Source organism: Gobio gobio (assembly GCF_949357685.1).
Source record: "Gobio gobio genome assembly, chromosome: 17".
NCBI lineage: Eukaryota > Metazoa > Chordata > Actinopteri > Cypriniformes > Gobionidae > Gobio > Gobio gobio.
The window spans coordinates 10,274,370-10,300,754 of NC_137110.1; the positions used below are offsets into that span (position 1 = coordinate 10,274,370).

Sequence of the window (26,385 nt, forward strand, 5' to 3'; positions counted from 1 at the left end):
AGCAAAGCAGACATGATTGCATACCAACGCTGTTTGTTTTCCCTCCTCTCCCCCCGTGCACTTGTTAAAGTGAGCTCGCCCACGTGTGACGTATTTCCTTCATGACTTAGGTGTGATGCCATCTTGAAACGAAAATAGTGTCGCATGAGTTGTATGATACGGAATATTATTGTCTTGTTATTATATACAAAGACTGCATTATATTGCTTTATTCTGTTTAGAGCAGAAATTGACGCTGTTGAGAGAGAGTATCGTTCTCCGTGAGCTTTGTTAACTGGCTCATTCATTCCTTACAATCAATTTTTCTGAACGAGGAGCGTGGTGGCGCTAACAAAGGAATATCTGGATCCGAGCAGTTGTTCATTGGTAACGTTATTCGCATTCTTTTCATTACAATACACAAATGATTGTGTATTTACATCGCATATCGGCCTATTTGTGGTCTGTTGAGTCGGTATTTTATTGTTGCTAAGAATAAGGATTCGCGAGTTGTTCGCACTCTCTAGATACTGAAGTCGCGCGGACGGCCATGAGCTCACATTACAACTAGCGGTAGCGATTTTGATTCACCACAGTGACTCGATTCTTTTGAATCGGTTCGCTGGAAAGATTTGTTCAGTTACATGTTTTGCTATTTACACCGTAGATACGTCCTGCGAATTAATTCTTGTTTCGTTCTTGCGTATTATTCCATGTTAAAATCTACGAAGAACATTTTTAAAATCTGTCATTTCAACAATCTACATTTTTATTTTCAATAACGTATTTCCTTCACGAACGATATTTCTCGTTCAGTGAAGGTGCGTGGTCGTTCCCCATGTTCAACCAATGATATTGCTCCTTCACAGCCCGTACTCGATTTCTATTGGTTCTCTATAGGTCTTTGAAGACGGGATAACGGTCAAAAACTGATTTTCACGAAGGAACCGCCACCAATTATGACATTTATCGACCAACAGCTCGACTCAGGAGAGATGGCCGAGTTGTACATTCGCGTGGCGGAGGAGGAGAACGAGGAGCCGATGGAGATCCCGTCGGAGGACGACGGCACGGTGCTGTTGTCCACGGTGTCCGCTCAGTTTCCAGGGGCTTGTGGCCTGCGCTTCCGGAGCCCGGTGTCCCAGTGCATGAGGGGAGTTCGCCTGGTGGAGGGAATCCTGCACGCCCCCGAGAACGGCTGGGGGAACCTGGTCTACGTGGTCAATTACCCCAAGGGTAGGTTTTTATGTTCCCTAAAATTAAGCATCTGTCCTAATATAGAAGATAAATATGAGAGGTTTTGAGAAACATTCTAATAACGTTTTATAATACAAAATTACATAATAACCCTAACTTTTCCCCCTTGAATGCAAAAAAGTGGTCATTCTTTATACATTTGAGGGTTAATTTAGGCATATGCTTAATAATTGAACGGTGAGGTTATGTCACAACCATAGTTGAGCACATGCAAACATTTGTTCTTCGCTATTTATTTTGTCTATCTTTAGCTGTAAAAAATCTATGTGCAAACATAACTTTCAACACACTCAAACGTATCTAATATGTTAAAACAGCGCTGCATTACCCCACATACGCATGACCGGAAGAAGCGGAACCGTTTGCATGCGGCATAATAAAAGCTCCTTGAAATGAAGGCATCAAGCTATGCATTTGTTTTGAATGAGCGACATCTAGCAGCGAAAAATGACACAATGTGGCTTTAATAGGGTTGTTTTTGTCACATGAAGGGTGTCATTCTGTGGATATGTGAACATGTAACAAGTGAACTTTTCAATTCTAGAAACGGTTCTGCCAGATAATAAGAGGAAGATGGATGAGATTGATGCTTCTTCTGCAACAAAGATCAAGAGAGGAGATCAAAAGACTTCAGATCTGATTGTGCTGGGTCTGCCATGGAAAACTTCAGAACAAGACTTAAAAGAGTACTTCAGTACGTTTGGAGAAGTCATCATGGTGCAGGTAAAGCATGCTGATATAAATATAAGATGTGATTGTCTTTGTTCTGACATTTTGTTAAAAGCTATTCGTGGTTTCTGCTTCTGTATCTACTATTTCTAACTTTATGCAGCTATTAAAAATAGAACTATTGACTGTCATTCTTGAAGTCGGATTAGATCTGGTATGATGAGCTCTTGACTGAATTCTGTTCCACTAGGTCAAGCGGGACGTGAAAACGGGAAATTCAAAGGGGTTTGGGTTTGTAAGGTTTGGCGACTGGGAGTCTCAGGGTAAGGTGATGTCACAACGGCACATGATTGACGGCAGGTGGTGTGACTGCAAACTACCTAACTCTAAGGTTCGTATGTCTTTTTTTCATTTAAAAATTTGGGGTTGGAAAGATTTTATTAATGTTTTTGAAAGACGTTTCATATGCTCACCAAGGCTGCATGTATTTGGTCAAAAATATTGAAATATTCCCAATTGAATTTTCCATTTAGAATTTAAAATGTAATTCATACCTGTGATGCAAAGCTGAATTTTCCGCATCTTTACTCAAGTCTGCAGTGACGCATGATCTTTCAGAAATCATTCTAATATGCTGCTGCTTCTTATCATTATTGTTAAACGGCTTTGCTGCTTAATATTTTTGTGGAAACCATGATATTTTTGTAACATTACAATTTGTTGTCATTTCTGACCAGTTTATTTTACAGCATTTTGAAGGATAGTGTATATGATAAATTGTTACTTTTAATCAATTAGCCGTTAATGAAAGAAGTTTCAGTCAGGTTTTCACTTTTTACAGTGCTAAACAAAATTGTCAACATTTTAACAGCAGGGTCCAGATGAACCAATGAGAAGCAGAAAAGTATTCGTGGGCCGTTGCACAGAGGACATGACCGCTGATGAGCTCCGTCAGTTCTTCATGCAATATGGGGAGGTCACAGACGTCTTCATTCCTAAACCATTCAGAGCATTTGCTTTCGTCACCTTTGCAGATGACCAGGTAAGCTATTGTTGGTGTGTTTTTTTCACATTGATCTTAAAGTGCCCTATTATGTTATTTTAAAGGTTTTTGTTTTGGAGGTCTCCTTCAAAAGGTTAACATGCATCCATAATTTTTTCATAACGTACATTGCATCACCTCTCGCAGTGTCTGAAATTTTTCAAAAAAGGATTCAGTCTCTTTAGACTGAGAGCCTACCTTGCTTTGATTGGTCAGACGGCCCAGTCTGTTGTGATTAGTCTACCGCTTACAGCACATGTCTGAAACAAAACGTCAATTACCATATCTGAATTTCAGCTCCGAATCAGTAATGATGCTGTCAGTTTTACCATTTCAATTCGAGCCCTAGTCCTCATTCTTTGAAAGTGCATGCAAAGTGGATTTGCTTTCACGGTGCAGAAAACATGTCGACAACACGATTCAAATGCTACCCTTGGAAAAAGCACAGTAGGGGTACTTCAAGGTGATAAAGTTCACAAAAAAGCTACAACTGCAACAAAATGCCAATGAAATTTAGGGATGCACCGATACCACTTTTTTTCAAACCAAGTACTTACATTTGGGTACTTACCAATACAGAGTACTTAATAATACCATTACAGTTCTTCTAACAATGTTTTATTTTCACCAGATGTCTTTCACTTTCTGACTGTAACAAAGTAAATACACAAATTGATGCTGTTGTTGACATTTTAACATTCAACTGGTGCTTTCCTAAACAAACATGATGACACTGCTGCCCATTTCACATAAATGTAACCTGTAACATTCTTGTGGATTCCAGTACCACACAATATAGTAGCAGAACCACTGAATTAAATTATTATGTTATCATAGCTAGGGCTGGGCGATATATCACACGATATTGTTAGGCGCATCTCGTCAGTAAAGCCGGTTCCTTGATTAGTAGTAAATCGCCATCACCTGCTTTCAGATGGAGCGGCATTTACTACACAGAGCCGTAGTTCACTGACAAGCTGAGCCATATCGCCTTAATTATGACGGACGTATCGCCTGCGATATGGCTCAGCTTGTCAGTGAACTACGGCTCTGTGTAGTAAATGCCGCTCCATCTGAAAGCAGGTGATGGCGATTTACTACTAATCAAGGAACCGGCTTTATTGATGAGATGCGCCTAACAACGTCATGCGATATATCGCCCAGCCCTAATCATAGCCATACAGGCCTTTTTGGAAAAGTGAGAGGCAGGTTGTTTTTGATGAAAAGAAGTTTCTCTGCATTATCAGCTATGAGCCTGTTTCTGTTATCATCTACAATGTGTGACCACTGAGCTAGGGATGTGCAAGACTAGTCAATTAAACGTTAGTGCTGCTGCTAGACGACTTGGAAAATACTAGGCGATACATTTAAGGTTTTGCTTTAAATATATATTTTTAAATTGTTTCAATTACTGTCGTGTTAATGTTATATCTTGAAATTAATATATTATTTTGAAAAGTGTTTCTGCAGCAAAACAATAATTTCATTTTACCTCAGGTTTTGCATGCGTTGGTTTTCTTTGGCGCTTGCGGAGGCTTCAGATAAATCTCCACTCGGGTGAAGGAGGATTTTGAAAGCTTGCACAAAACTTTTCAATTTTCTTCCATGTCATGTCAAACTAGTACCTATAACAATTAAGCTTGCTTAGGCTTGTTATACTTCCGGGGTTAGGCTAGTCATTGCGCACATCCCTACCAAACAGCCTTTCACTTTCAGCACTCACTACCGAGAGGTATCTGCCTCACGAGCGGTTAAGCTTGGTTTATACTCGCCGCATCCGCACTAGCGCTTGGGTGCGCGTGGCAAAAATGAAGCCTTACTATGGCAGTCGTGCGCTTTGAGAGTGCGAGACCCCTTTGCACTTGGCGCTGTGGTGTGAATGCTGAATTATGTAACTTTCCGCGCGGCTACGCATCTGAAGATGCGTTGCCATAAAGTGGTATCAGGTGCGATTTGTATCGGGGTAGTTTTACGAGTACGAGTACTTGACAACAGTATCGGACCGACACCCAAGTATCGGTATCGGTGCATCCCTAATGAAATTAAATGTGTATGTTTTAACGCAAGATACATCCCCCCCTGGCTAAATCAATTAGCTCTTTGTGTGAATAGTACGCTCGGATAAATGTTTCAATTCAAGGTCTCGTTTGTGGTGATTTTTCTCTTGGTATGACAATTTGCATTTATATTTTGTTTAATATTCTAGTCTGGATGGATAAATCACCTGTTTATGCATTTCAGATCATAATTAATATTTTCCATCTTTCCTCCAGGTTGCCGCCTCCCTGTGTGGAGAAGATCTGATCGTCAAGGGCGTCAGCGTGCACATCTCCAACGCTGAGCCGAAACACAACAACACTAGGCAGATGATGGAGCGGGCAGGGCGCTTTGGGAACGGGTTCGGAGGACAGGGTTTTGGAGGCAGCCGCAGTGGCATGGGGGGGGGTGGTGCTGCTGGTGCTGGTGCTGGTAGTAGCTCCGGCAGCTTGGGAAATTTCAGCAATTTCAATCTCAACCCAGCCATGATGGCTGCCGCCCAGGCCGCCCTGCAGAGCAGTTGGGGTATGATGGGAATGTTAGCACAGCAGAATCAGTCAGGTGCGTCTGGCACGAGCACAAGCGGAACAAGTTCCACTCGGGACCAGCCCCAAACATACAGCACTGGCAACAGCAACTACAGCAGCTCAGCCGCTCTCGGCTGGGGCTCCGGCTCTAATGCCGGCGCAGGTGGTAGTGGGTTTAACTCCAGCTTTGGCTCTGGTATGGAGTCGAAGTCGTCAGGGTGGGGTATGTAAGCCGGTTTGTGTTTTGAAGTGTCGTATTTCTAGCGAGTTTGGTAAGTATTTTCCGGGAGACTTATCTTGTCACGTGTGTTTGGGAGTGGGGATGGGTGAAAAGGGAGTCAGGGGACAAAAAAAGAAGAATGTTTTTTTTTACACTGAATGGAATTTGAGTTAGTGTTTTAGAGTGAGATGTTAACCAAGGTGCTACATTAATGTACCATCTTTGGTATTATGTTTTTTTTTTTGTTCTCCCCAATGTTGTATTGTCTTGGTCAATGCAAACAAAGCATTTCAACTGGATTCTTGTAATGCATGTTGTTCAATTTGTGGATATCTGAAAACGCATGAGAATTGCAAAGTCTTTTAAGTACATTTATCATGATCTTGGACACACAAAAAAAAAGACATTTGCATTGGAAAGAATCTGGTTGAAACCTGAACATATTGTACATTCAGCTTTATGATTCAGTCCAGTTTTATGGAAACCCTTTAAAACAAGCCTTCATCAAAATCTCTTCTGCAGTTGACATCTGTGGGGTTTGCCTGGGAAGAGCGCCCTCTATGGCAGCACAGTGTGGCTGAGGTCATTATGTCACCTTCCTCCCCATGTCTATATGCTCTCATCGCACGGCTCGATGGCACGGTGGGTGTCTCCTTTTTTTAATCCACTTTTTAAAACAACAAGTGCGCAGAAAGTGACATTTTTAAACAACCCTTGAGTGCGATTGGTGATATGGCGAAGAGTGAGAAGGCTGCGAGTGAGCGAAGAAAGAAAGTGTGGAGCGCACGAACGAAAAGACTTGCGAGTGCGATGAACGAGCCGAAATGTGACTGCAGTGGGTGGGTTTGGTGAGCGAGTGAATGAGCTGCTGCTATTTCCCAGCTTTCCCCTTAATTGAGCCCAAATTGACGGACATTTTGTTCATGTGTACCTCAAGATTTGATTTGATTTTTTTGGTCTCCCTAGGTTCTATTTTGCTTTTCTCCTTTAGTAATACTGACATGTGCTTATATAGTTAGTGGAATGTTGTGGTGATGATGATGATGATGCATACTTTGTCTTGCTTCTATAATCCCATCTGAATGCTGTATGGTGTGTGTGCTTTATTTCCTTGTAACTTGACCTGTAAGTGTGAGCTTTGATATGGATGACATCTTCAGTGGACACTGAGGGGGGAAAACATGAGTGATGTGTAAGTGCGACCTGTATGTTGAGTGCTGTGGATGTCTGTGGAGTTTCCCTCAAGATAACGTTGCTCAGTGTTTTCAAAGGCATTTTATATGACTTGTCAAATGAAGGGAGTGCTTCAATAAAACTAATTTCAATAGATTGCCTTTTTCTCATACTGGTTTGTCACGTGATGTTTTAAAAGCAAATACCACACAACTAATTGAATTCACACGTTTAGGGGCCTGGAATATGGCTGGTCGCAACTGAACCCCAGGCGGGAAGTCCGTTTGGGGATGGAGGAAGACGGAGGATGCTGTGGTTCTGCATCTCTGGTAACGGCCATGGACACGGTAGACTGTAGCAGGATTTGATAGGTGCTTCCAGATGAGCCGTTTTCTCACAACACTTCAAGCTTGATTTGGTTTTGAGAAAGCAGCTCGTATTCAAATGCCGCCATAGGTATTTCAGGTCCATGTTTTTCAAATGTTTGAATTGAAATACCTTACAGAATTTGTATCATCTTCATATTCCCAAGCAAGTAATGTTTATAGGATTCTTTATTACAATAAAACACAAATACTCATGTTTGAGTAAAAAAATGACTGGTGTTTAGTATTTAATGTGATTTACATAGAAATATTTATACAGCTATTTTGTTATTACATGCAAAAACCAAGTAATTTTGTCCTTTTTATTTTGATCAGTCTTCAATCTCATTCTCCTCCTCAGCTTCTATATCTTTACTCTTCCTCTTGGCTGCATTCTTCTTCCTTTTCTCCTTCAGTTCTTGGTTGTTCACAGCCAGTTCTTCACTTTTCTGCTGAATGTAGTTGTACTGAAAGGGTACAGAACAGTACAATCTTAATGCATTTAAGCAAATAGCAACAAGTTATGCTATTAGCAATAATTCCATAGTACCTTACTAGTAAATTAACAGAATGTTCTTAATTTAGAGGCATCTTTAAATAAATACTAACAATGTTGATAGTGTTTAGTTAAAGGATTATTTCACCCAAAAAGTATCCCATAATTTACTCACCATCCTAGGTACATATGACTCTTCTTTCAGCCAAAAACAATTGGAGATATATACAACAAAAAAATATCCTGGCTCTTCCAAGCGTTATAATGGGATTGAATGGTACCTTGGATTTTGAAGGCCAAAAAGCACATCCATCCCTCACAAAAGTAATCCATACCGCTCCAATGGGTTAAAGTCACAATATGAAAATATCCAAAAACCACTTGAACAGTTACATATTTTGTTGACTTGTGTACTTACATTATCCCAAATGTTTCCAAGAGTGTTTAAATCTAGAGAAATAAGCAATTTTAACTAGAACGGTTACCCTCAAAATACGCTTTAAAGGGATAGTTCACCCAAAAATGAAAATTCTGTCGTCATTTACTTACCCTCAAGTTGTTCCAAACCTGTATGAGTTTTGTTCTGCTGAACACAAAAGATGATATTTAGAAGAATGTTTGTAACCAAGGCAGATAGAGCAACTATTGACTACCATAGTAGGAAAAAAAAATACTATGGTAGTCAATAGATGCTCTATCTGCTTTGTTACAAACATTCTTCATTCTATCTTTTGTGTTCAGCAGAACAGAAACTCATAAAGGTTTGGAACAACTTGAGAGTGAGTAAATGACGACAATTTTCACTTTTGGGTGAACTATCCCTTTAATATATTGTGTTTTATTAGACAAGTTAGCAACTGTCTGGATACATTAATCGACAAACTAATCATTGTTATAACTCAACAGTTAGTCTTATTGTTTAAATCTCGTTTTCATGATTTACCGCGAGCATCATGTTTTACCATGCCTAGTATCAATCTAGCTTACTGCGGTGTGCAACAAGTCTCATAGTCGCCGCTGACGCACAGTAGCATTTTAAGTTATAACATAACTTTCAACTTTTCACTCCGCTAAATCTAGGCATCATCAAGCTATGCCTTTGTTTTGAATAAGTGACCTCTAGTGGTGAAAAATTACATAGTGGACCTTCTGAAACGATGCATTTTTGTAGGAAAAGCTTCTATATTTATAACTGTAATAATAACTATAAACTATAATCACTGGCTTCCGGTAACAGCTGTACACGAGTCTAGTTCCAGTGGAAGGGCGAACGCTTCTTCACTTGTAAGCCAATCATCACTCTTCACACTTTGCATTCTCCTCCAGGGAGGAGACTATTTACATTTTTTACGCGGGACTTCAGACTTTGATCGCCTTTTTTTCGTATCATATATTTAAGTAACTATCATAAATTAGGTATCATTTGAAAGCTTACAAACTCAAAATTCATCCTGTGAAAACCGTTTTGAAATCGGACATTGTGTTACCATGGAAACGTTACTCTAAATTATTCTAAAGGGCTCCTCCCCTAGTGGGCGGTGTCATGTTTCATATTACAACAATTATTTTAACTACTTTATATTCAAAATCTTTTCCAATCTTGACAAAACACATATTGTCGGAAAGGTCTGAGTCTCAAGGGTCCATATTTGGTGACTGTTTTGTGATGGAAGGGATATTTGCATCAAAAAAACAATCAATGGAATTTGAATGACACCCGGTGGCTATTTTTGGTACAGCACCTAAACAAAATCTCATGGGAACTTCAATTTTTGTGATGTCAACTTCAAATTTGGAACACAACTTGGTTAGACATATGGCTTTGATTTTATAGTAAAAAAATTTTTGTAAAATATATATTATATGAAATAAAAAATATTTAGTACAGTATTTTTAATTTACAGTAAATTTAAATTTCCATAACTTTTTCATAGTTTCATATTTTTAATTGCTTTCACTTCAGCAATAATCTGCAGAGTGTCTTCTTTAAAACAAGGTCTATATTCCAAAGCATTCTTGAATTACAGCCCTTTAAGTTTGGATAGTGCATTTTCATGAGTATTCTCAAAAAGGGGGGGTGACAGTAATTCATATAATTAAATGCATAATATAATATGATAAGCTTCCAAGTCATGGCAAATATATTTAGAGGTAAGAAACAGGACGAGCGTGAATAAATGTTTACAAGATATTTGAATAGGTATTGCCTTCTTTTTTACAATGTCATTTTTCATTGTTGGGTGGGGATCTGCAGATAATTTGTTAAAATATGGGTAGTCGACAAATAAGCAGTAAAAACACCACTTTTGAAGAAAGAAATACATATGTAGTGTGAAATCTGATGTTTGAGAAAATATAAGGGGTCACTAACGTCAATTATTTCACTGTTTTTTTTAACAGTTTTACTGAAACATAGAAATGTGGTGTGACATAGAAAGAATCTATTAAAAAAGAGAGAAAATAAAGAATATAGGGGTGTCACACCAATAGACAACATAAATTAACACTTTTATAGTGGTTCCTAAAAAGTTAAATATTTGAACAATTCTGAGACAAAATCTTCCCATGTGTACGTCATGGGCTTCACAGTAACATGACCTTGAGTTGAGGTCCTTGGGGTCCTTCAACTAATTCAACTTAAATTGGAATTGCCCGATTTAAAATCAGGATATGGTGTCACACCGGAGGACATGGTTTTCAGTGACTAAATGTATCAAGTTCCTACTCTTTTAAAAATATTAGGATGAAAAAAATGAGATGCCTAAGGTATTTATTAACATCTGTATGCTTCCCTTATTAGGGACACTATATTCAATAAACACCATAGGACAATTTTGAGATTTAGCTAAAAAATGTAACAAAATCTAAAGACAAAGCAGTTTTGATATCAATAAGTCCATGTAAGACAAAGAAATGTTTAACCAAGTACTGCATTTTAAATGACAATTATATTCATTTTTATCTTGTGTTTACTGTCACACAGTTTACAAATGCCATGTCACGTCAACAACCCATATATTGAGATTTGTTCCAAATGTAAAGTGCAGTACAAATAAAATGTATTATTATTATATTATTATATATTGTGATATCTTTCATTTCTGAAATCCTCCTACCAGTGCAGTGGTTCTTCTCGCTGTCAGCTTTACATCATCCACTGTAACTGTGTTTCTTTTAGCATGTCTGCAAACATTCAAGAGATGCCTCAGCACAAACAAAACATCTTTATGTGGTTAATAAAAGAGGAGAAACTAGTTTTGCACTAGGTTTACCTCGCAAACGCTTCCAAGTCCTTGGCAAATATATCTAGAGGTAAGAAACGAGACGAGCGTGAATAAATATCATGTTTAATCCCGTCAACCTCACAAAACCAAATCTTACCGCACTGTCTGAACGCAGTCTCTGCGATGGCTGCTATTGTCTGTTTGGTGATTTGTTTCTCGCAGTCTGCAGCGATGTGTTGACAGAGAGAGCCGACAGTGTAGTGAACGGCAGCTTTAAGCCTCTAAAAGCACATAAATACTGTCAATATGAGAGATAAACCCCGAGCAGTTCTATACAATGTACATAAACGTATAACAAAGTATCACAGACATTACGCATTAGCTGGTCATTAGGTTTATAAGTTATAACCTGTTTTTGTGCTCCGTCCTCGTCCATTTTCATCGGATAAACATTAACAAACTGAAGTCCAACTTTATGCTTTTAGCCATTACTATTGAAAATTGCGCGAACTGTGAGTTCTTCTTCACGTTGTAGCGACGTCGCCAGAGTTCGCAATCGCCTCCTACTGACGTGGAGTGGATGTCATTCAAAAACAAAGAACATTAAAAAAAAAAACGTTTATTGTACGGATAGTTCTTCGATATGTCACACGAGGAAGTTACAAATGTTCATTTCTGTGTGTTTCTTTCCTACAACGAAAGCAAGTTAGGGTTGGTTGACACAGTTGCACACCATTTTTAGTCATGAGCTAACGTGCCAATGTCAGTTTACCCTACTTAAATATTTGTTTAGAACTTTAAATAGATAAGAACATTAAAAGAAGACAACATACACTCAGCCTTTGGAGACACTCCTTTTTTTATTTGGTATTTTTAATCATTTTATCTGAAAATTACATCATCAATTTGTCTCCCTCCATTCAGTGTGTCCATTCCTCTTGTATAGGTTCATTGTTGTTTACTATTTTCATTTCTTTTTGTAATGTGTATGTTCACTTGATTGGGAACTGATTAATGCTGAAGCAGTTTGTATGTTATTCTTCTTCAATAAACATGACAACAATTTCAGTTCAACACAATAGTTCAAGCTGTTCTTTTGTAGGTTTGCTTGCAGATTTGGTCTTCACATTTAAGTTCCTTGAAAGGTAGTGGGAAAATGATTGTATTAATTGTTTATTGTTTAATTTGCTATTTGTATTCAATTTATCTGAAAATTACATGTGACTCACAAGGTAAAGAGTGTCTCCCTCCATCCAGTGTGTCCATCCTCTGTTCTTTTTCTCTCCTTTCTGGACGCAAACAAGTTTGTCGTTGTCCCAATTGACCGTTGTCTGTAGAAAAAACAAGCAGTACACTCTAAAAAAAAAGGCTCGTAATCATAGGGGAACCTTTTTTAGTGCTATATAGCACCAATTTTGGTGCTTCAGTGGTTCTTCAGCGGTTCTTCAGAGGTGCTATATAGCACCTTAGTCAAAGAACCGGTGAAGAACCTCTGAAGAACCGCTGAAGAACCTCTGAAGAACCGCTGAAGAACCACTGAAGCACCAAAATTGGTGCTATATAGCACTAAAAAAGGTTCCCTATGATTACGAGCCAAGAACCATTTTTGGTGCAATATAGAACCTTTTTTTTTTTTAGAGTGTAGCTATTTCTCAATTCTGGCACAGAAATCTTTAGAGACTTTTCTTTTATTGGCAATCTCTCGTTGGACTGTGACTGTGTGTGTGTGTTCCACCTGGCATTTTCTGTTGTCCAGTCCTTTGGTGACTTCCTCATACTCTTCTCCAATTTTGAATGAACAGGAGTAGTTCCGGAAAGTTGTTAAAGTTTTAATGTCGAAAGAATCTCCGTCTTGCTCAACAATTTTCTGTGGCTTTAGCATCCCCGCCATCTTTCGTGTGGCAAAATCAATTCCTGTACATAGCGCAAGGTTAAATCCATATTCTTAGTAAATATACTATCTATTTATCTATCTATGAAATGCAATAAAATAATGCCTAATATTTCAAAATTAAATATAAAACATTGAAATAAGTAACGTGTATATATATATATATATATATATATATATATATATATATTAAAAAAATTATGACAGTACTCACCAAGAGCAACCATGTAACCTTCGAAGTTTTCATTTGCCACCATGTCCCAGGTTCCACTATAGTTTGCAGACATGCTTGATGTTGATCCTGAAGTGTTTCTGTGAGTTCTAGCTCCTGTGTGAACCTAGAAACTGGAATTTAAGTGTACATGCGTGAAATGAGAGAAGCAGATGTGTTGTGTCATATTTCGGCAGGTCTGTGTGTAGTAATATGGGGCAGGGGTGATTCCGTCCTAGGACACAAAGGCTATTTTAGAGGCTTGGTCAACGAGGCTGTTCTCTGAGGCGGAACATAACTTTTACACACTTCTTGCATCCCGTGGGAATTCAAAAAGAACAATGTAATTCAAAAGACACATGTTGCTTTGGCAGTGGATTGATCTGATACATGGAATTTAGCAATGCCAGAGAAGTCCTGTATGGGTTGAGATGATTGGTTTTGTGTCATTATCTGTGCCAGACTTTCATTAACAATGTGGCTATGGCTTTAAAGAACTTTGGTATCACTTTACTCTACTTAAATGTATAATTACAGTGTAACAAAGACACGTTTTCTGTCAGACGCTTCATATAGAATGGGTTTTCGGTCATGGGATCATTTTATGGTTTAAGTTTTAACTCATTTTCTATTTTAATTACATTTTATGAATTAAACAGCTTGTAAACAAGCACTTTATCAGTAGAAAAAAAATGCAATAACTCTTTAAACATGAAAGTATTATGCAATCATGTAAGACATTTCTCCTTATTTAGAACTTTTTGGCATAAAGAGTTCTTTAAAATTTAGTCAAGAACCCTAGGATCTTATATTGAACCCCTTGAACTTTTTTTGTTACGAGTGTATTTTCTGAAAAGCCCCAGCCAGTTTATTTTATTTCAGAACTGTGTGGTGTTTCTTTGACTCTCATCCAGGCAGGTATATTTTCTTGACACTCTCCTGTTTCAGAATTCATATGAGGTGGATTTATTTCTCATATGGGATTTGTAATGCATCTGTTCTTAAAAAAAAAGTTAACATTGAAATTTCAGTCACCCTTTACTCAATGTGAATGTGGGCTGTGAAGGTTCAATACAGTATGACCAAAAAAATCTAATATTATTAAAATAGGCCTAACTATAACCTGGGAAGAACGACAGGATTCTAATGAAAATAGGGTAACAATGAATATGTTAGGCTAATGAAAAAGTCATTAAAACATAAAAGTATCATGCTATTATCTCACACTCTTTCATGCCATGGTTATTTGAATGGCTTTGCAAATATTGAACAAAGTATGTAAATGTATTGTGGTACAATATTCATTTTATCATAAGCCAAGTTTTACACTATAGATCCCTTAAACACCACCTCTGGGTGACAGTGGGGGGGAAAAGTTATTCAAACCCAGCAAGTGCGTTTTAAAAGACGCAGATAGCCGTCCAAACACAGCCCTGACGTCTATAGGCTAAAACAAGGCAAAATTTGGGCTGTCAGTGAAAATTTAATAGACGTCTAACCAAAGAAATGAAACCAAACACCTTATCGCTGTGACTCTGCTTAAATGATGGAATCATACATCTCGCAAGTTATTTTGGCAAAAAAAAAAAATGTAACCAAGTGTAAGGATTTGGTGGCTAGAAGTGGGTTACTCATAGCCGGACTATATCAGTGAAATGACTTGCTGGGAATCCATATTTTGACATATCTAAAAATATACTAAAACTTAACACTAGACGGCGCCATTTGATATTAGCCGACAGAGGCTTGCTTCTTTCCGAGAGCTTCTAACCTGCAATGAATGCTGAATTGCATGATACTTTCTGGTAAGTCCTGTAATTCTTCTATGAATTTACTTCCCTGACCTTTATACCTCACAATATATAGGCCTATACGTAAATTTTTTCAGTAAGATGCGTTTGAGAGACTTCAATAATTGTCTCTCATTATAGTGGAACGTCTTGCTAAAGAAAGTGTATTCCGCTGTGTACAGAATCATCTGAGGTGATATAACGTGCACAATGCTTCATCACTTCTTAGTCCACGCAGCTTTTCAGACCAGCAGGTGGCTTCCAAGAGATCAACGGTTAAAATTGTAAGGTAACATAGCTATCTATCTATCTATCTATCTATCTATCTATCTATCTATCTATCTATCTATCTATCTATCTATCTGTCTATCTGTCTGTCTGTCTGTCTGTCTGTCTGTCTAATTGGAAAATAAGTAAATAAATACTTTATGTATATGTAACATTTTACATTTTAAATTAAACTTCTTTTTCTCTGGCAGTCAGATTGTTCTTTTCATCTTTGTGACGCTTTTCCTGGCACCACAGTTTTATATTTTGTCAAGGTAAGTGCCCTATATGAAGTTTCACTGATAAAAAGCTGATCTCCTTGTAAAACACCACATACTATAAAATAAACATATTCATATGTGAATGCATGTTATAGCCGATCATGTCTAATGTGTTCACAGGCCCAAATCTTCTCGCTATTGTGAAAAGCCACTGTTGAACAATCTTATAGTCTTCATTGTGTTCTCCTTTATAGCGACAGGTCAGATTTTTATATTTATAAATGGTTTATTTGCATATTTTTTCTGCTTTCTATTTTTAGAGACTGATTATCATCCCTTCTCTTCCTATTTAAGGTTTGGCTGTAGCACTTACACTCACAGACCCAGTTCCCAAGAGCATCAGGGTAGCGTTTCACTTATTTGGACTGTTCACATTTATCCAGGGACTCTGTACTGTCATTCTTACCTTGACTGCACCTCAATGTGTAAGTGTGAATTATAGTAATATGATTTAATGTGCAAAAAGTAGTTTTACCTTAATATATATATATATATATATAATCAGTTTATTTTCTCAGGCAAACACCACCACAGAATTGTATTTATTTTCTTTGGTAGTGTCTTGGGCCTGCATACTCTGCACAGGTAAGATCATATACAGGCTTTGGTCATTTCCATTCCAAGTGTAGAAAGAATACGTATATAAAGGACAAAATAGCCATTGTTTTTCTTGTGTGTCTACCCAGTTTTCTTTCTGGTCAGAGGGAGCCTTTGCCTGATCCACAGACTGTTTCCTCACTGGTTAATAGATACGTGCCTCTGGGGTTGAAAATGAGCCACTGCTGCTGTATGGCCTTCCAATGACACTTAATACAGGTGCATCTATTATTTATATAGTTTCTGTGGTTTTCAAACAGTTGTGAGGTGCAGGTTAAGATGCATTCTATTTAAAGACACACCTTTTCACTAATATTAGCATGCAGGGGAGGAGAAAAATGGCAAAATGCATATATACATTTTTTTAATAAAACCTCTCAGTCACACTTTTGGGGTATATGAATTCAGACATGTTTGAAAGACATTTTAAAAGAGAAAAATATAACACAGATGATTTAAAAAATATATTTTATTGTATGCGTTAAAACCACCACCAAATATACAGCTGAATACTGTAACAAAATATTCTTGACACATATAATGGAAAAGTGAGACACTTCATTCAAAAATGTAAATTCAAATATGTTAAACCTGTCAGCAAGTCACATACTTTGCTGAAATACACACAGTGGTTCAGTACAGGATCTCTACAATGTTAAATGTTTTGTATTGAAAACATATGAATCTACACTGCCCAGCCAAAAATTTAAATAGGCAAATGCTTTAGAGTCTATGATTGGATCAGCGATTATGTTTCAAGCATGTTATATGTTTGGCAACAGTTCTTCTAACTCTAATTGATATTGACCAAAAATGTACGCACCAATATTTGCATCAATTTGTGGTCACAATCTTGTATTACCAATGCAAGAGTCCAGCACTCTGTAAAGTCTCCTCAAGCACATCCCAAATACTTTTAATAAATAAGGTCTGGACTCAGAGGTGCTGATTCATGTGTGAAAATTATTCTTTATGCTCCCTCGCAACCATTCTTTCACAATTTGAGCCTGATGAATCTTGACATTGCCATCCTGGAATATGGCCATGATGTGTCTTCCTAACATGGTTGTTTAAGAAATTAAAATGATAGATTAGGGATAGAAGAACTGCTGCCAAACATATAACAGGCTAGAAACATAATAATCACTGCAAAAATGACCCAATCATTGACTCTTAAGCATTTGCCTATTTAAATCCAAACAGCAACTTTTTTTGTTGGCCGGACTGTGCATTTAAAGGTGCAGTGTGTACATTTTAGCGGTATCTAGTGGTGAGGTTGTGAATTGCTATCACCCAATACTCACCCCTTCCTTTCGAAGCACGTAGAGAAGCTACGAGGACCGACACAGGAAAAAAAAAAGTTGGATAGAGCAGAGAATGACTAGCACTCTATAGAGAAACAAGGGCTACTGTAGAAATGACGCCACAAAATGGCGGTTTCACTGTAAGGGGACCTGCGGTGTATGTAGATAGAAATGGCTCATTCTAAGGTAATAAAAACATAACGGTTCATTTTGTAAGGTCTTTTTACTCCACTGAAAATATAGTTATGTATATTATATTGCATTTCTGTCAATAGATCCTCATAAATACTACACACTGCACCTTTTAAATAATGTAAATACGCATAAGGACTTTAATGTATGACTTCTGTGCATTTATTTTAAGGGTTTTATTAACATTTTCACATATTAGATCCCTGTGGAATGTAATGTGGTTCTGCTTCACTACACCATTTTGGCCAAAATCAATGGTTATGAAGAATCAGACAATGCTGATTCATAAACAAGCGTCTCATATGCAATGCTAACTTAGATTTTAAACAGCACAGACTTTACAAAGGCATTCCTGTGTGTATATAAACCCTTTTAAGGTGTTAAGACATTTGGACTGCTCTACACATAATACACCATTGTTTTCTGAGGTATGACAAAAATCTTTGACACTAGTACTCTCCGTCAAAAATGTAGTTCTGGAATGGTTTTATCAAGGCTAACAATAGAAACTCAATTCAGTCTGAAGATGAAACAATACATTGACATTTGTTCCATCCTGAAAACACTGGATATGCCATCTTTTGTGGACATGTTTTATTAGGAGTTCTTAACCTGAGGTCTGTGACGACGCCTAGAATGGAATTTCCCTATTTAATTGAAATCTTTGAATTGAGGAGGAAAAAGAAAACAAATACACCAGTTTCCTCTAAAAAGCAAAGCGAGCCACGTGGTTCTTCATCTCAAAAATGTAATCTGGTGGTCTGAAGAATAACTGTTTGAGCAAATGCAGCTATGTAGTAAGCAAGGTAAAAAGTACAGAGTATTCAAATATATATATATTTTTATCTGATCACTGCTTGGTCACAAATGTAGAAAAAGTGCTTGATGTGGAATAAAATTTTTCATACTCAGTCTGATCTTGTGGAATAAGGATGTGTAGCAAAATTATAAGATGAATTATTACTTAAAAACGTTAATTACCGTAAGCTAAAAGAGGTCCTGAGATTTTAAATGGTTAGTTGTTTATAATGCAATAATTCCATAACCCAATCAATCAAATTGCAAAGTCCCTATCACAGCATTAAGATAACTCTCACATAATTCACACCTCATTTAGTATAAAAATTAAACTTCAAATGATACTTCGCAATCATTCACAATACAGCATTCCATTTGAGCTTCATTGACCAATATGTACTGCTGGTCTATCCTAACAGTGCATCATAGTCAATGTACCATATAAGAGTACCGCTCTTTGGCTGTACTTTGGTGATGGGATACTTAGATGATTCCCCCTTAATTCGGCTGAGTTGACTGACAAGTTCATGCTTGCTCTTCCCCATTATTAAAACACCTACCCTTCGAGCTCTATTGATAGCTGTGAATGTAAGGCTCATCCTCTGATGAGGTTTAACGGGGCTATCTGTCAGAGTTACTAACCGTTCTTTGTCGCTTTCCAACTTGGTGTCCTGGAACAACGAGGCAGTGTGGCCGTCCTGGCCTACACCGAGCAAGATGTAATGGAAGCTGGAGGCATTGACATGTTTCTTTATTTCCTTCTCATATAACGTAGGACCACCATCCTCTTCCACGCATAACCTTTGGGTGAGATGCACTGGCATGGGGTGGATGTTGAAGTAGGGTATGCGGATGTGCTGAAGCAGCAGATCGTGAATGGAGCGGAAGTTGGAGCCTGATTCTGTATGTGGCACACATCGCTCATCCACTTGCCATATGTGAGTGTTACGCCACGGAAAGGTGTAGAGGTTCAGGGCGAGCGCACGGAGCAGCGCCACCGGGCTGGAGCCACCAGACAACGCCAGGTGAAACTGACCTTCTTCACGAATGGCCTCCTCAGCAGCCAGAAGAAGATCAGAAGCCAAGCGGTCCACCAGTTCCTGTGCCCAAGCAGATACCATTTCAGAGCTACGGTACTTCCCTTGCATCACCTGGAAGTTGTCCTCTGCACCGCGGTTGATCACGTTGACCACGGCTTCATGGCTAAAGGCCACCTGATTGCCCCGCAGCTGAAAGTTCAGCAGGTTCCCGTTGGCTACACCACCAGGATACAGCCGTGGAAAGACTCGAGCCAAGCTTTCCAGGAGAGGCGTCCAAAACGCCCAGGAAGCAAGGAGTCCTTCAGCACTGATAAAGCGGTCCTTGCGTCCAAAGAAGACATGTGAGATCAGCTCGCAATAAGCCTCTCTGGGTACGACTGGCGACTGGATGTAATAATCACTGAGGGGTAACCCCAGCACATTCGAGTCTTTGGATTCGATGACCTCCTTCCAGTCACTGCCGTTTACCAGGTCGGGCTTGAACAGGTTCTTGCTCACGAGAATCGCAGGGTACTGGAGGTTTCCGTGACCCAGATAAAATATGATCTGTTTGGTTTTGCACTGAACATTGTTGGAATCCTGGACACAAAATACATCACTTTTGAAAACTACACGTGCATAAGCAACCCGTTCATCGAGTGCCTTGCCTGAGGTCATAAATATGGGGATGCCCTCGTATTGCGAATTGTCGACATGAATGACCACACCTGTAAAGACAATCACAGTCCACGTAAGCATGGTTAGATTGATTTTCCACAGTCACACTGCACAATGAATCAATGACTAATGTGGCGTTCACACCGGACGCGATTGACGCGAAGTTGGACGCTTGAACATTTTGAGTTTACTCGCTTCATTCGCTCGTGACATTCACTGCACAACAGACGCGAATTCGCGTCATGGGAGGGGTTTCTGCCAGCCGGCTAGTCTCGTTGGGAAATGGCTGACATGGGCTGTGTTTACACGTCTTTTTTTGTTAAAATCTACTGTTAATGTGTGACAAAACGTAGTTTTAAGACTTTTTCAGGCGATAATGTAGTTGTTTAAAGTTCAAATCTGTGGTTTATTTATAAAGAGAGTGCCTATTTGAACATTTTATCTGCCGTTTTCGGAGTTGTGAGCTCCAGTGGATCAGCGGCGCTCCGCACTTGTTTACCCCGGCGAGAGAAGCCTTTCCTCGGCTAGTCCTTCAGCCGCTGGCTCTGATGTCTCGAGCTATAATTCGTCTTGTGTATATGTAACGGGCGATCTTTGGCCTCATGGATCTATAATTTGTTCCCTGGCAAATCGTTTTGGCTGAGGGCAAAGTGAAGTTTCATTACTTTTATATTTTTAGGATTTAACTGTACGTTACAGTTGTAGCCGACTAGCACTGACTTTGAATGTTTTACTGAATTGTTTGCTTTATTTCATGTATAGCTTATTATACCTTTTACTTAAACTTTTGTATTATTGATCATACATAAACTTGCATTTAACAAAACAAGACTGGGTTGTGTTTCATGTCATTTAATGTTATCACAGTGATAATCATATTTTCTGAACCAGATATTAATATACAGATTTTCTTCTCATTGTTGTCACTACTAGAGCAAGCTCGTGATTGGTTAATGCGGCGCGAATATCCGCCAAAGTTCAGATTTTTCAACTTGAGCGATTTGCGTGATTTCTGCGATTTGCGCGTTCAAAACGCTCAATTTGCGTCATTCGCGCCGCCTGATTTGCGCCGCAGAATGCCATTTCACGTCTCTGCATTGACTTAACATGTAAATCACTCGCGCAAATCGCGTCCGGTGTGAACTCACCATAATGCCGAGTTCACACTGCCCGATTTTAGCCACAAAATAGCCAAAAAAATTCAGAAATCATAGGCAAACCGGTGCTCCTCAAGTAAATGCATAAGCAGCACTCTGACAGGTTTTAGAAGTGTTCAGGTGCGCGAGATAACTAAAGTAATTCAAACGTGTGGAGATATGCAGACACCATATTAGCGTATCAAACGAGGTAGCTAAAAAACTCTTCCACTCACCTGTAAATGTGGGGGTTAGGCTGAAGTAGTCCTTTGTTTTATTGAGCTCTTCCTGAACCTCTCCATTGTAAGCTTGGTACTGACCTACGACCACATTACTGTTATCGACATGCTGTAGGGAAGCCAAGAAATGTAGCTTGTTTTGTAGGATCTCTTTGCTGTCGGAGAGGTTTGCAGGAAGGTTCATCAACATAAGGGTCATGACCTCAGTGAGGTGGTTCTGGAGCACATCTCTGATGACGCCATATTGATCATAAAACTGAATTCGTCCTGTAAATGAATGACAGATCAACAATTAATGCCAAAATGGAAAAAGGATCCATCGATAACATGAAGTTGCATTTACAAGCAACTCAAAACCAGTACCTTTGGCATCCAGAGTTTCCTTCAATACAATTTCTATTCTTTCAATATGGTGCTTGTTCCAGATAGGGTCCAGAAGTTTCTTATTCTCTTTCCTAAATGGCAATATTTTAGAGACAACCTGCGACAGAAAAAAAAAAAAGTTCACGTAGATCCAGTTATTCATGTGAAAGTATAATACCACTCAAAATGTTGGGGTCTTTCATTGAAAGAAATGAATACTGGATACATTAAAGGAACACGCCAACTTTTTGGGACTTTGGCTTATTAACTGTATTCCCAAGAGTTAGATAAGTCCATACATACCATTCTCATCTCCGTGTGTGGCATAACTCTGTCTGTGACTATACACATCACAACATGTAAATAAGTCTGTGACAAACTCTGTGACTATACACATCAAAACATGTAAATAGGAAAATGTTGGCGTTATTTTGTCACTTATTGAGCAGTCGGCTAGCTGGAGCCATATACCTCCACTCTCCAGTCTAGGCTAGCGGTGGGTGCGTCAGACAGAGTTATGGCACGCACGGAGATGAGAATGGTATGTATGGACTTATCTAACTCTGGGGAATACAGTTAATAAGTCAAAGTCCCAAAAAGTTGGCGTGTTCCTTTAAGAATACACAAAGATATGTTAATTTCATCAAACGTGACATTACATTTTTTTTACAATGTTACCAAATAAATGCAAACTTGGTGATCATAAGAGACTTCTATCAAAAACATAAAGAACTCTTACAACCTCAAAAAAGTGTATGTAAATGAAATCACATTATACCTGCTTCCCTAAATAGTGGTCAATCCTATACATCTCCTCTTCTTTCAGCTGGCCTGACAGTTTTTTGTCAAGGGACTGGGCACTATAAAAGTCGTGACCAAATGGCTTCTCCAGTACCACCCTCAGCCATGCGTCAGGTGGGGGGCGGCAGGTGTTGTTGATCTTCTCTGCAATGTCTGCATATGCGAAAGCTGGAACAGACAGGTAGAAGAACCTCCCTGCTTCGGCCATACCCTCCTGTCCTACCTGCTGTTTGATCATCTGGCTGAGTTTTTCATAGTCCTCGGATGTCTTCAGCTGGTGATATTGGGACAGATGCAAAAACTGCTCTTTGACCAACGCACAGCGCTCAGCAGGGAGCTCCGGAGGGCAAGCCAGCTCCTTCAAGATCCCAAACAGCAGCGGAGTCCCCTTCTCGTTCGGCGAAAGGCCCCCACCATAAAATGAGAAGGTGTGTCCCTTGCCTACCTGGTCTGCATAGAGCTGGAAAAAGCCTTGCCACAGGTACTTCCTGGCCAAGTCACCTGTTCCGCCCACAACTACCACAGTCACATGGCCATGACTTTGCTTAGCCTCTGTGTGGCCTCTGTGCCAGCATATGATGGCCATCAACAGCAGCTCCCTTTTTATACTCAGCATTGTGATATCAAGTGCCCACCTTTAAAAGAAAAAAAGGATTTTAGAATGTGTAAGAAATCTAATGATACAAATTCTGAATATTTGACTAAATATAAGAAACAAAGAAAACCAAACTATAAAAACTGATAGGGAGCCCATAAATGACAATTTCGTCATTATATACTCACCCTCATGTTGTTCCAACCCTGTATGCGTTTCTTTCTTCTGTTGAACACAAAAGATGATATTTTAAAGAATGTTGGTATCCGGTATTTATTTTCCTACTATGAAACCATCAACTGTTCTAATTACCAAAATTCTTTTAAATATCTTCTTTTGTGTTCAACAGAAGAAAGAAACTCATACAGGGTAAGTGATGATAAAATGTTCATTTTTGGGTGAATTATTTGTTTCATGGTGATTAAAGACACTGAAGTGACTGGAATGCATTCAGAAGCTGGATTCTAACGTTTGCTTCATTATTTGGCATATTTGCTAATGACTTCATTTCCCATCTATAACTCCGCATAAACACCTTATGCAAACATTTAGCTGATGATTACAAACCAGCTCACATAAAACATGGAGCTGCCAGCACTGCAACTAGATAAGACTTTAGTCTTTAAATAGACATAGTAAGAATATAATATAATTATTAAGTATAATATATGGGTGATTCCATAATTGCAGGTACATTTGGTGTCCAAAGTCATAATTTTTTCTGCCTTTTTCAAATGGTACAATTCATTGTTTTAATAATTTGTTACTCATAGTCATGGATCACAAGATGTTACAGGCCATAACAATATAATATTTTCTGTAAAACAAATTATTTAAAAAGTGCCTTATATAGCTGAAAATCACAATTTCATGATTCATAAAAAGTTCTTACACAGAGTTCTTTTGTAAAATGTCATCAAAAGGAAAACAGAATTTATCACTGATCAGTAGGTTGTTTAAAAGTCTTGTAATCATGATTTCATTAGTGCCATGTGCTCTTAGCATTTATGCTAGGAAGTGGAGTTTTTGGCTAAGAAGTTAAAAATTGTCAATCCTGTTACAGTCAAACTCTGTTACCAATGTTATTTCTACACATAGCCTAATTTGTCTGTAACCGAGTTGACAAACTATACTATAAAGAAATAACTTTTTCGTTAAAAGTAAAAAAAAAAAAAAGGAAGTAAACTTGTGTTTGGCAAGCACTGAATTATTAAAATTTAATATGATTTCAATAAGAATACTGGAAAGAATTTCTGTAAGTGAACAGGTTTTTTCCTTAACTTTTTGAAATGCCAAATGTCACTCCAATTATAGAATCACTATATGTGTGTGTGTGTGTGTGTGTGTGTGTGTGTGTGTGTGTGTGTGTGTGTGTGTATAAATCTAAATGAAGGCTACTGGTTATACCAGGCCCAAATAACATCAAGCATCACGACATTACATAATCAGTGATGTTTCAGCACAAACACAAACCGTTAAGATCAGTAATAACGAGTCATGTCTGCAAGTCATTGTGCCTCTGAGTACAGTACATGAACTCACGTACTCATGAAATATATGATCTTTCTTATTTTAAAATCACTCAACTCAAAATAGTGTTGATGGAAGCTCATTAGGTGTGTGGATCTTCTTCCGTAATAGTTGTGAAACATATACAGTATGAGGGCCAACGGTCTATGATAAGTCCATGAGAGCGGAGGGTTGTATAATCTACTGACATACCTGAACTGAATGGGAATAAAGTAAGAGCAAATATAATCCCTCAGTGAGTGTTCACCCACAAAATCAAGGTTAAGCCAACAGAACAGACTACATTTACGGTAAAGGACCTGCATGAAATTAAAGGTCACACAGTTTAGCCAAACAGAGAGGAACTGATATAAGGTAACAATAAATGATATAAAAGTTGAGAATGATATTGCTGAAATATTCACATATCTATTATCGAACAGAAAACAGTCAACCAGGATGAATCTGATTTCATGATATCTCATGATGAGCTGGTGTGAAGGCCAAAGAGGACAGTGTACATGCAACCCTAACCCTGTTCAGACAGAGCAAGCACTGTTTGCACATTTGGGTGTTGCAAATTGTAAAACATAGAGGCATCTAGCCTTAAGATAAATACAAAAAAATTCATTGGAACATGAAAATTAACATAACAGGAAGCAGAAGAGTTCTATAAACAGAACTGCACAACACTGATGTAATTCAGTTGAACTCTTTAAAACATTAACATAAACTTGTGTCATGATATCATTTGGTCAATTCAAGCACATTACATTATTACATTTGATTAATTATAACTTATTAATTACACAGGGACAAGAAAATGGTTTCCCCAACAAAGACAATTCCCCTTTCTGGATGATAATCTCATTAAGGAAATGGCTTTTGTTAAGAGAAATTAACAGGATATTGACTTTGATATATATCAAAGTGTAATATCCAATATAATAAGATATACCATATGATTTGGACATCAAAGCCATTTTAATCAATTAAAACGTATTATTCAATTTTAATAATATTGATCCAAATTAAAAGTGACCATATCGATTTCTGATGAGAACTACGCTTATTAGATATACAAAATATGAAAATAAACACTGGTGTACTTCTAGAGGCAGACATGAGTATACAAGCATCACAAATGACATGAACAGGTCCTGACAGCACCTGTTACTAGCTAACTATCACAGGCTTAAAACAGACAAATATAAGGACAACATCTTACATTTCAATGTACATTTGATATCTGCAGCCATAGTGACACGTGCATTAGAACAAAGATGGATTTGTCAGGGAGAGACTGTGGACATACCTGGTTCACCTCTGGACTGTCTGGTGACAGCTCGAGCGGCGTGGACTGGCGGATAGCGACACTACAAACAAGCGTTTCCAGTAGATGCTCACGTGATCGCGACGCAGGTTTATCATGTGGTTTGAGTGCGGAAGATTCGAGTTTAAAAATAAAATAAATAAATACCCCCTGACTTGCTGACATGGGGACTTGTAAACCGTTAGAGGGTTTGACGAGTTATTGCACAAATTATTCTACATTATAAGTTTAAATATAATAACAGAGGTTTATACTGAGATGGTGAGAGTTGTTAAAGAGCGGGTGCTGTGAAACAAACAATTTAATAAATTGTTTTTTTTTACTGAACACAGGTTATCAGCACATTTAACTGTACAGGTTGTCAGCATATTAGAAATGCATCCGTGTTGAGG

At 38.3% G+C, this 26,385-nt stretch overlaps 5 protein-coding genes across 15 annotated transcripts; 2 read left to right on the top strand and 3 right to left on the bottom strand.

Annotated features, from left to right (window-relative positions):
• The first annotated feature begins 101 nt into the window (after positions 1 to 101).
• On the top strand, positions 102 to 7,493 carry tardbpb (TAR DNA binding protein b). 10 transcript variants are annotated; one of them, XR_013818329.1, is made up of 8 exons: positions 115 to 366; positions 880 to 1,215; positions 1,781 to 1,959; positions 2,156 to 2,296; positions 2,777 to 2,947; positions 5,221 to 5,377; positions 5,468 to 6,373; positions 7,140 to 7,493. XR_013818329.1 is itself a non-coding variant. In XM_079841194.1 (7 exons), exons 2-7 carry the CDS (start codon positions 939 to 941, stop codon positions 5,740 to 5,742), a joined length of 1,200 nt encoding a protein of 399 aa, XP_079697320.1. In that variant the 5' UTR covers positions 115 to 366; positions 880 to 938; the 3' UTR covers positions 5,743 to 7,069. The 10 variants fall into 10 exon arrangements, 8 of the variants coding, with proteins under 8 accessions (XP_079697319.1, XP_079697315.1, XP_079697317.1 ...); XR_013818330.1 differs by having other exon boundaries at positions 960 to 1,215; XM_079841194.1 differs by lacking the exon at positions 7,140 to 7,493 and having other exon boundaries at positions 5,468 to 7,069.
• LOC307141194 (uncharacterized protein) lies at positions 6,045 to 20,836 on the top strand. Its single transcript, XM_079841205.1, has 9 exons — positions 6,045 to 6,373; positions 7,140 to 7,233; positions 15,064 to 15,165; positions 15,361 to 15,423; positions 15,550 to 15,629; positions 15,724 to 15,854; positions 15,948 to 16,014; positions 16,116 to 16,245; positions 19,096 to 20,836. Exons 3-8 carry the CDS (start codon positions 15,092 to 15,094, stop codon positions 16,196 to 16,198), a joined length of 498 nt encoding a protein of 165 aa, XP_079697331.1. The 5' UTR covers positions 6,045 to 6,373; positions 7,140 to 7,233; positions 15,064 to 15,091; the 3' UTR covers positions 16,199 to 16,245; positions 19,096 to 20,836.
• cenps (centromere protein S) lies at positions 7,490 to 11,560 on the bottom strand (the record flags this gene model as incomplete). 2 transcript variants are annotated; one of them, XM_079841202.1, is made up of 5 exons in its annotated part: positions 11,399 to 11,560; positions 11,147 to 11,270; positions 11,038 to 11,071; positions 10,882 to 10,948; positions 7,490 to 7,736 (listed from the first exon to the last, which is right to left on the bottom strand). In XM_079841202.1, exons 1-5 carry the CDS (start codon positions 11,429 to 11,431, stop codon positions 7,602 to 7,604), a joined length of 393 nt encoding a protein of 130 aa, XP_079697328.1. In that variant the 5' UTR covers positions 11,432 to 11,560. The 2 variants fall into 2 exon arrangements, with proteins under 2 accessions (XP_079697328.1, XP_079697327.1); XM_079841201.1 differs by having other exon boundaries at positions 7,602 to 7,736; positions 11,038 to 11,270.
• On the bottom strand, positions 11,834 to 13,298 carry rbp7b (retinol binding protein 7b, cellular). Its single transcript, XM_079841203.1, has 4 exons — positions 13,095 to 13,298; positions 12,725 to 12,903; positions 12,219 to 12,320; positions 11,834 to 12,126 (listed from the first exon to the last, which is right to left on the bottom strand). The coding sequence occupies exons 1-4, from the start codon at positions 13,165 to 13,167 to the stop codon at positions 12,073 to 12,075; spliced, it is 408 nt and encodes a 135-aa protein (XP_079697329.1). The 5' UTR covers positions 13,168 to 13,298; the 3' UTR covers positions 11,834 to 12,072.
• Positions 16,478 to 26,044, bottom strand: h6pd (hexose-6-phosphate dehydrogenase (glucose 1-dehydrogenase)). Its single transcript, XM_079841187.1, has 5 exons — positions 25,976 to 26,044; positions 22,534 to 23,191; positions 21,756 to 21,873; positions 21,390 to 21,659; positions 16,478 to 20,067 (listed from the first exon to the last, which is right to left on the bottom strand). The coding sequence occupies exons 2-5, from the start codon at positions 23,170 to 23,172 to the stop codon at positions 18,728 to 18,730; spliced, it is 2,367 nt and encodes a 788-aa protein (XP_079697313.1). The 5' UTR covers positions 23,173 to 23,191; positions 25,976 to 26,044; the 3' UTR covers positions 16,478 to 18,727.
• Between the last annotated feature and the right edge of the window lie 341 nt (positions 26,045 to 26,385).

Excerpts from the sequence above, each read along its gene's own strand:
- tardbpb (XM_079841191.1), top strand. The coding sequence starts at position 939 with ATGACATTTATCGACCAACAGCTCGACTCAGGAGAGATGGCCGAGTTG. Across the intron at positions 2,297-2,776 it reads GCAAACTACCTAACTCTAAG|CAGGGTCCAGATGAACCAAT; the intron begins GTTCGTATGTCT and ends ACATTTTAACAG. Across the intron at positions 2,948-5,220 it reads TCACCTTTGCAGATGACCAG|GTTGCCGCCTCCCTGTGTGG; the intron begins GTAAGCTATTGT and ends TCTTTCCTCCAG.
- rbp7b (XM_079841203.1), bottom strand. The coding sequence starts at position 13,167 with ATGTCTGCAAACTATAGTGGAACCTGGGACATGGTGGCAAATGAAAAC. Across the intron at positions 12,321-12,724 it reads TGGACAACAGAAAATGCCAG|ACAACGGTCAATTGGGACAA; the intron begins GTGGAACACACA and ends TTTTTTCTACAG. Across the intron at positions 12,127-12,218 it reads AGGGAGACACTCTTTACCTT|GAACTTAAATGTGAAGACCA; the intron begins GTGAGTCACATG and ends CTACCTTTCAAG.
- LOC307141194 (XM_079841205.1), top strand. The coding sequence starts at position 15,092 with ATGCTTCATCACTTCTTAGTCCACGCAGCTTTTCAGACCAGCAGGTGG. Across the intron at positions 15,166-15,360 it reads AGAGATCAACGGTTAAAATT|TCAGATTGTTCTTTTCATCT; the intron begins GTAAGGTAACAT and ends TTTCTCTGGCAG. Across the intron at positions 15,424-15,549 it reads CAGTTTTATATTTTGTCAAG|GCCCAAATCTTCTCGCTATT; the intron begins GTAAGTGCCCTA and ends ATGTGTTCACAG.
- h6pd (XM_079841187.1), bottom strand. The coding sequence starts at position 23,172 with ATGCTGAGTATAAAAAGGGAGCTGCTGTTGATGGCCATCATATGCTGG. Across the intron at positions 21,874-22,533 it reads ACCACTATTTAGGGAAGCAG|GTTGTCTCTAAAATATTGCC; the intron begins GTATAATGTGAT and ends TTTCTGTCGCAG. Across the intron at positions 20,068-21,389 it reads CCTAACCCCCACATTTACAG|GTGTGGTCATTCATGTCGAC; the intron begins GTGAGTGGAAGA and ends TTGTCTTTACAG.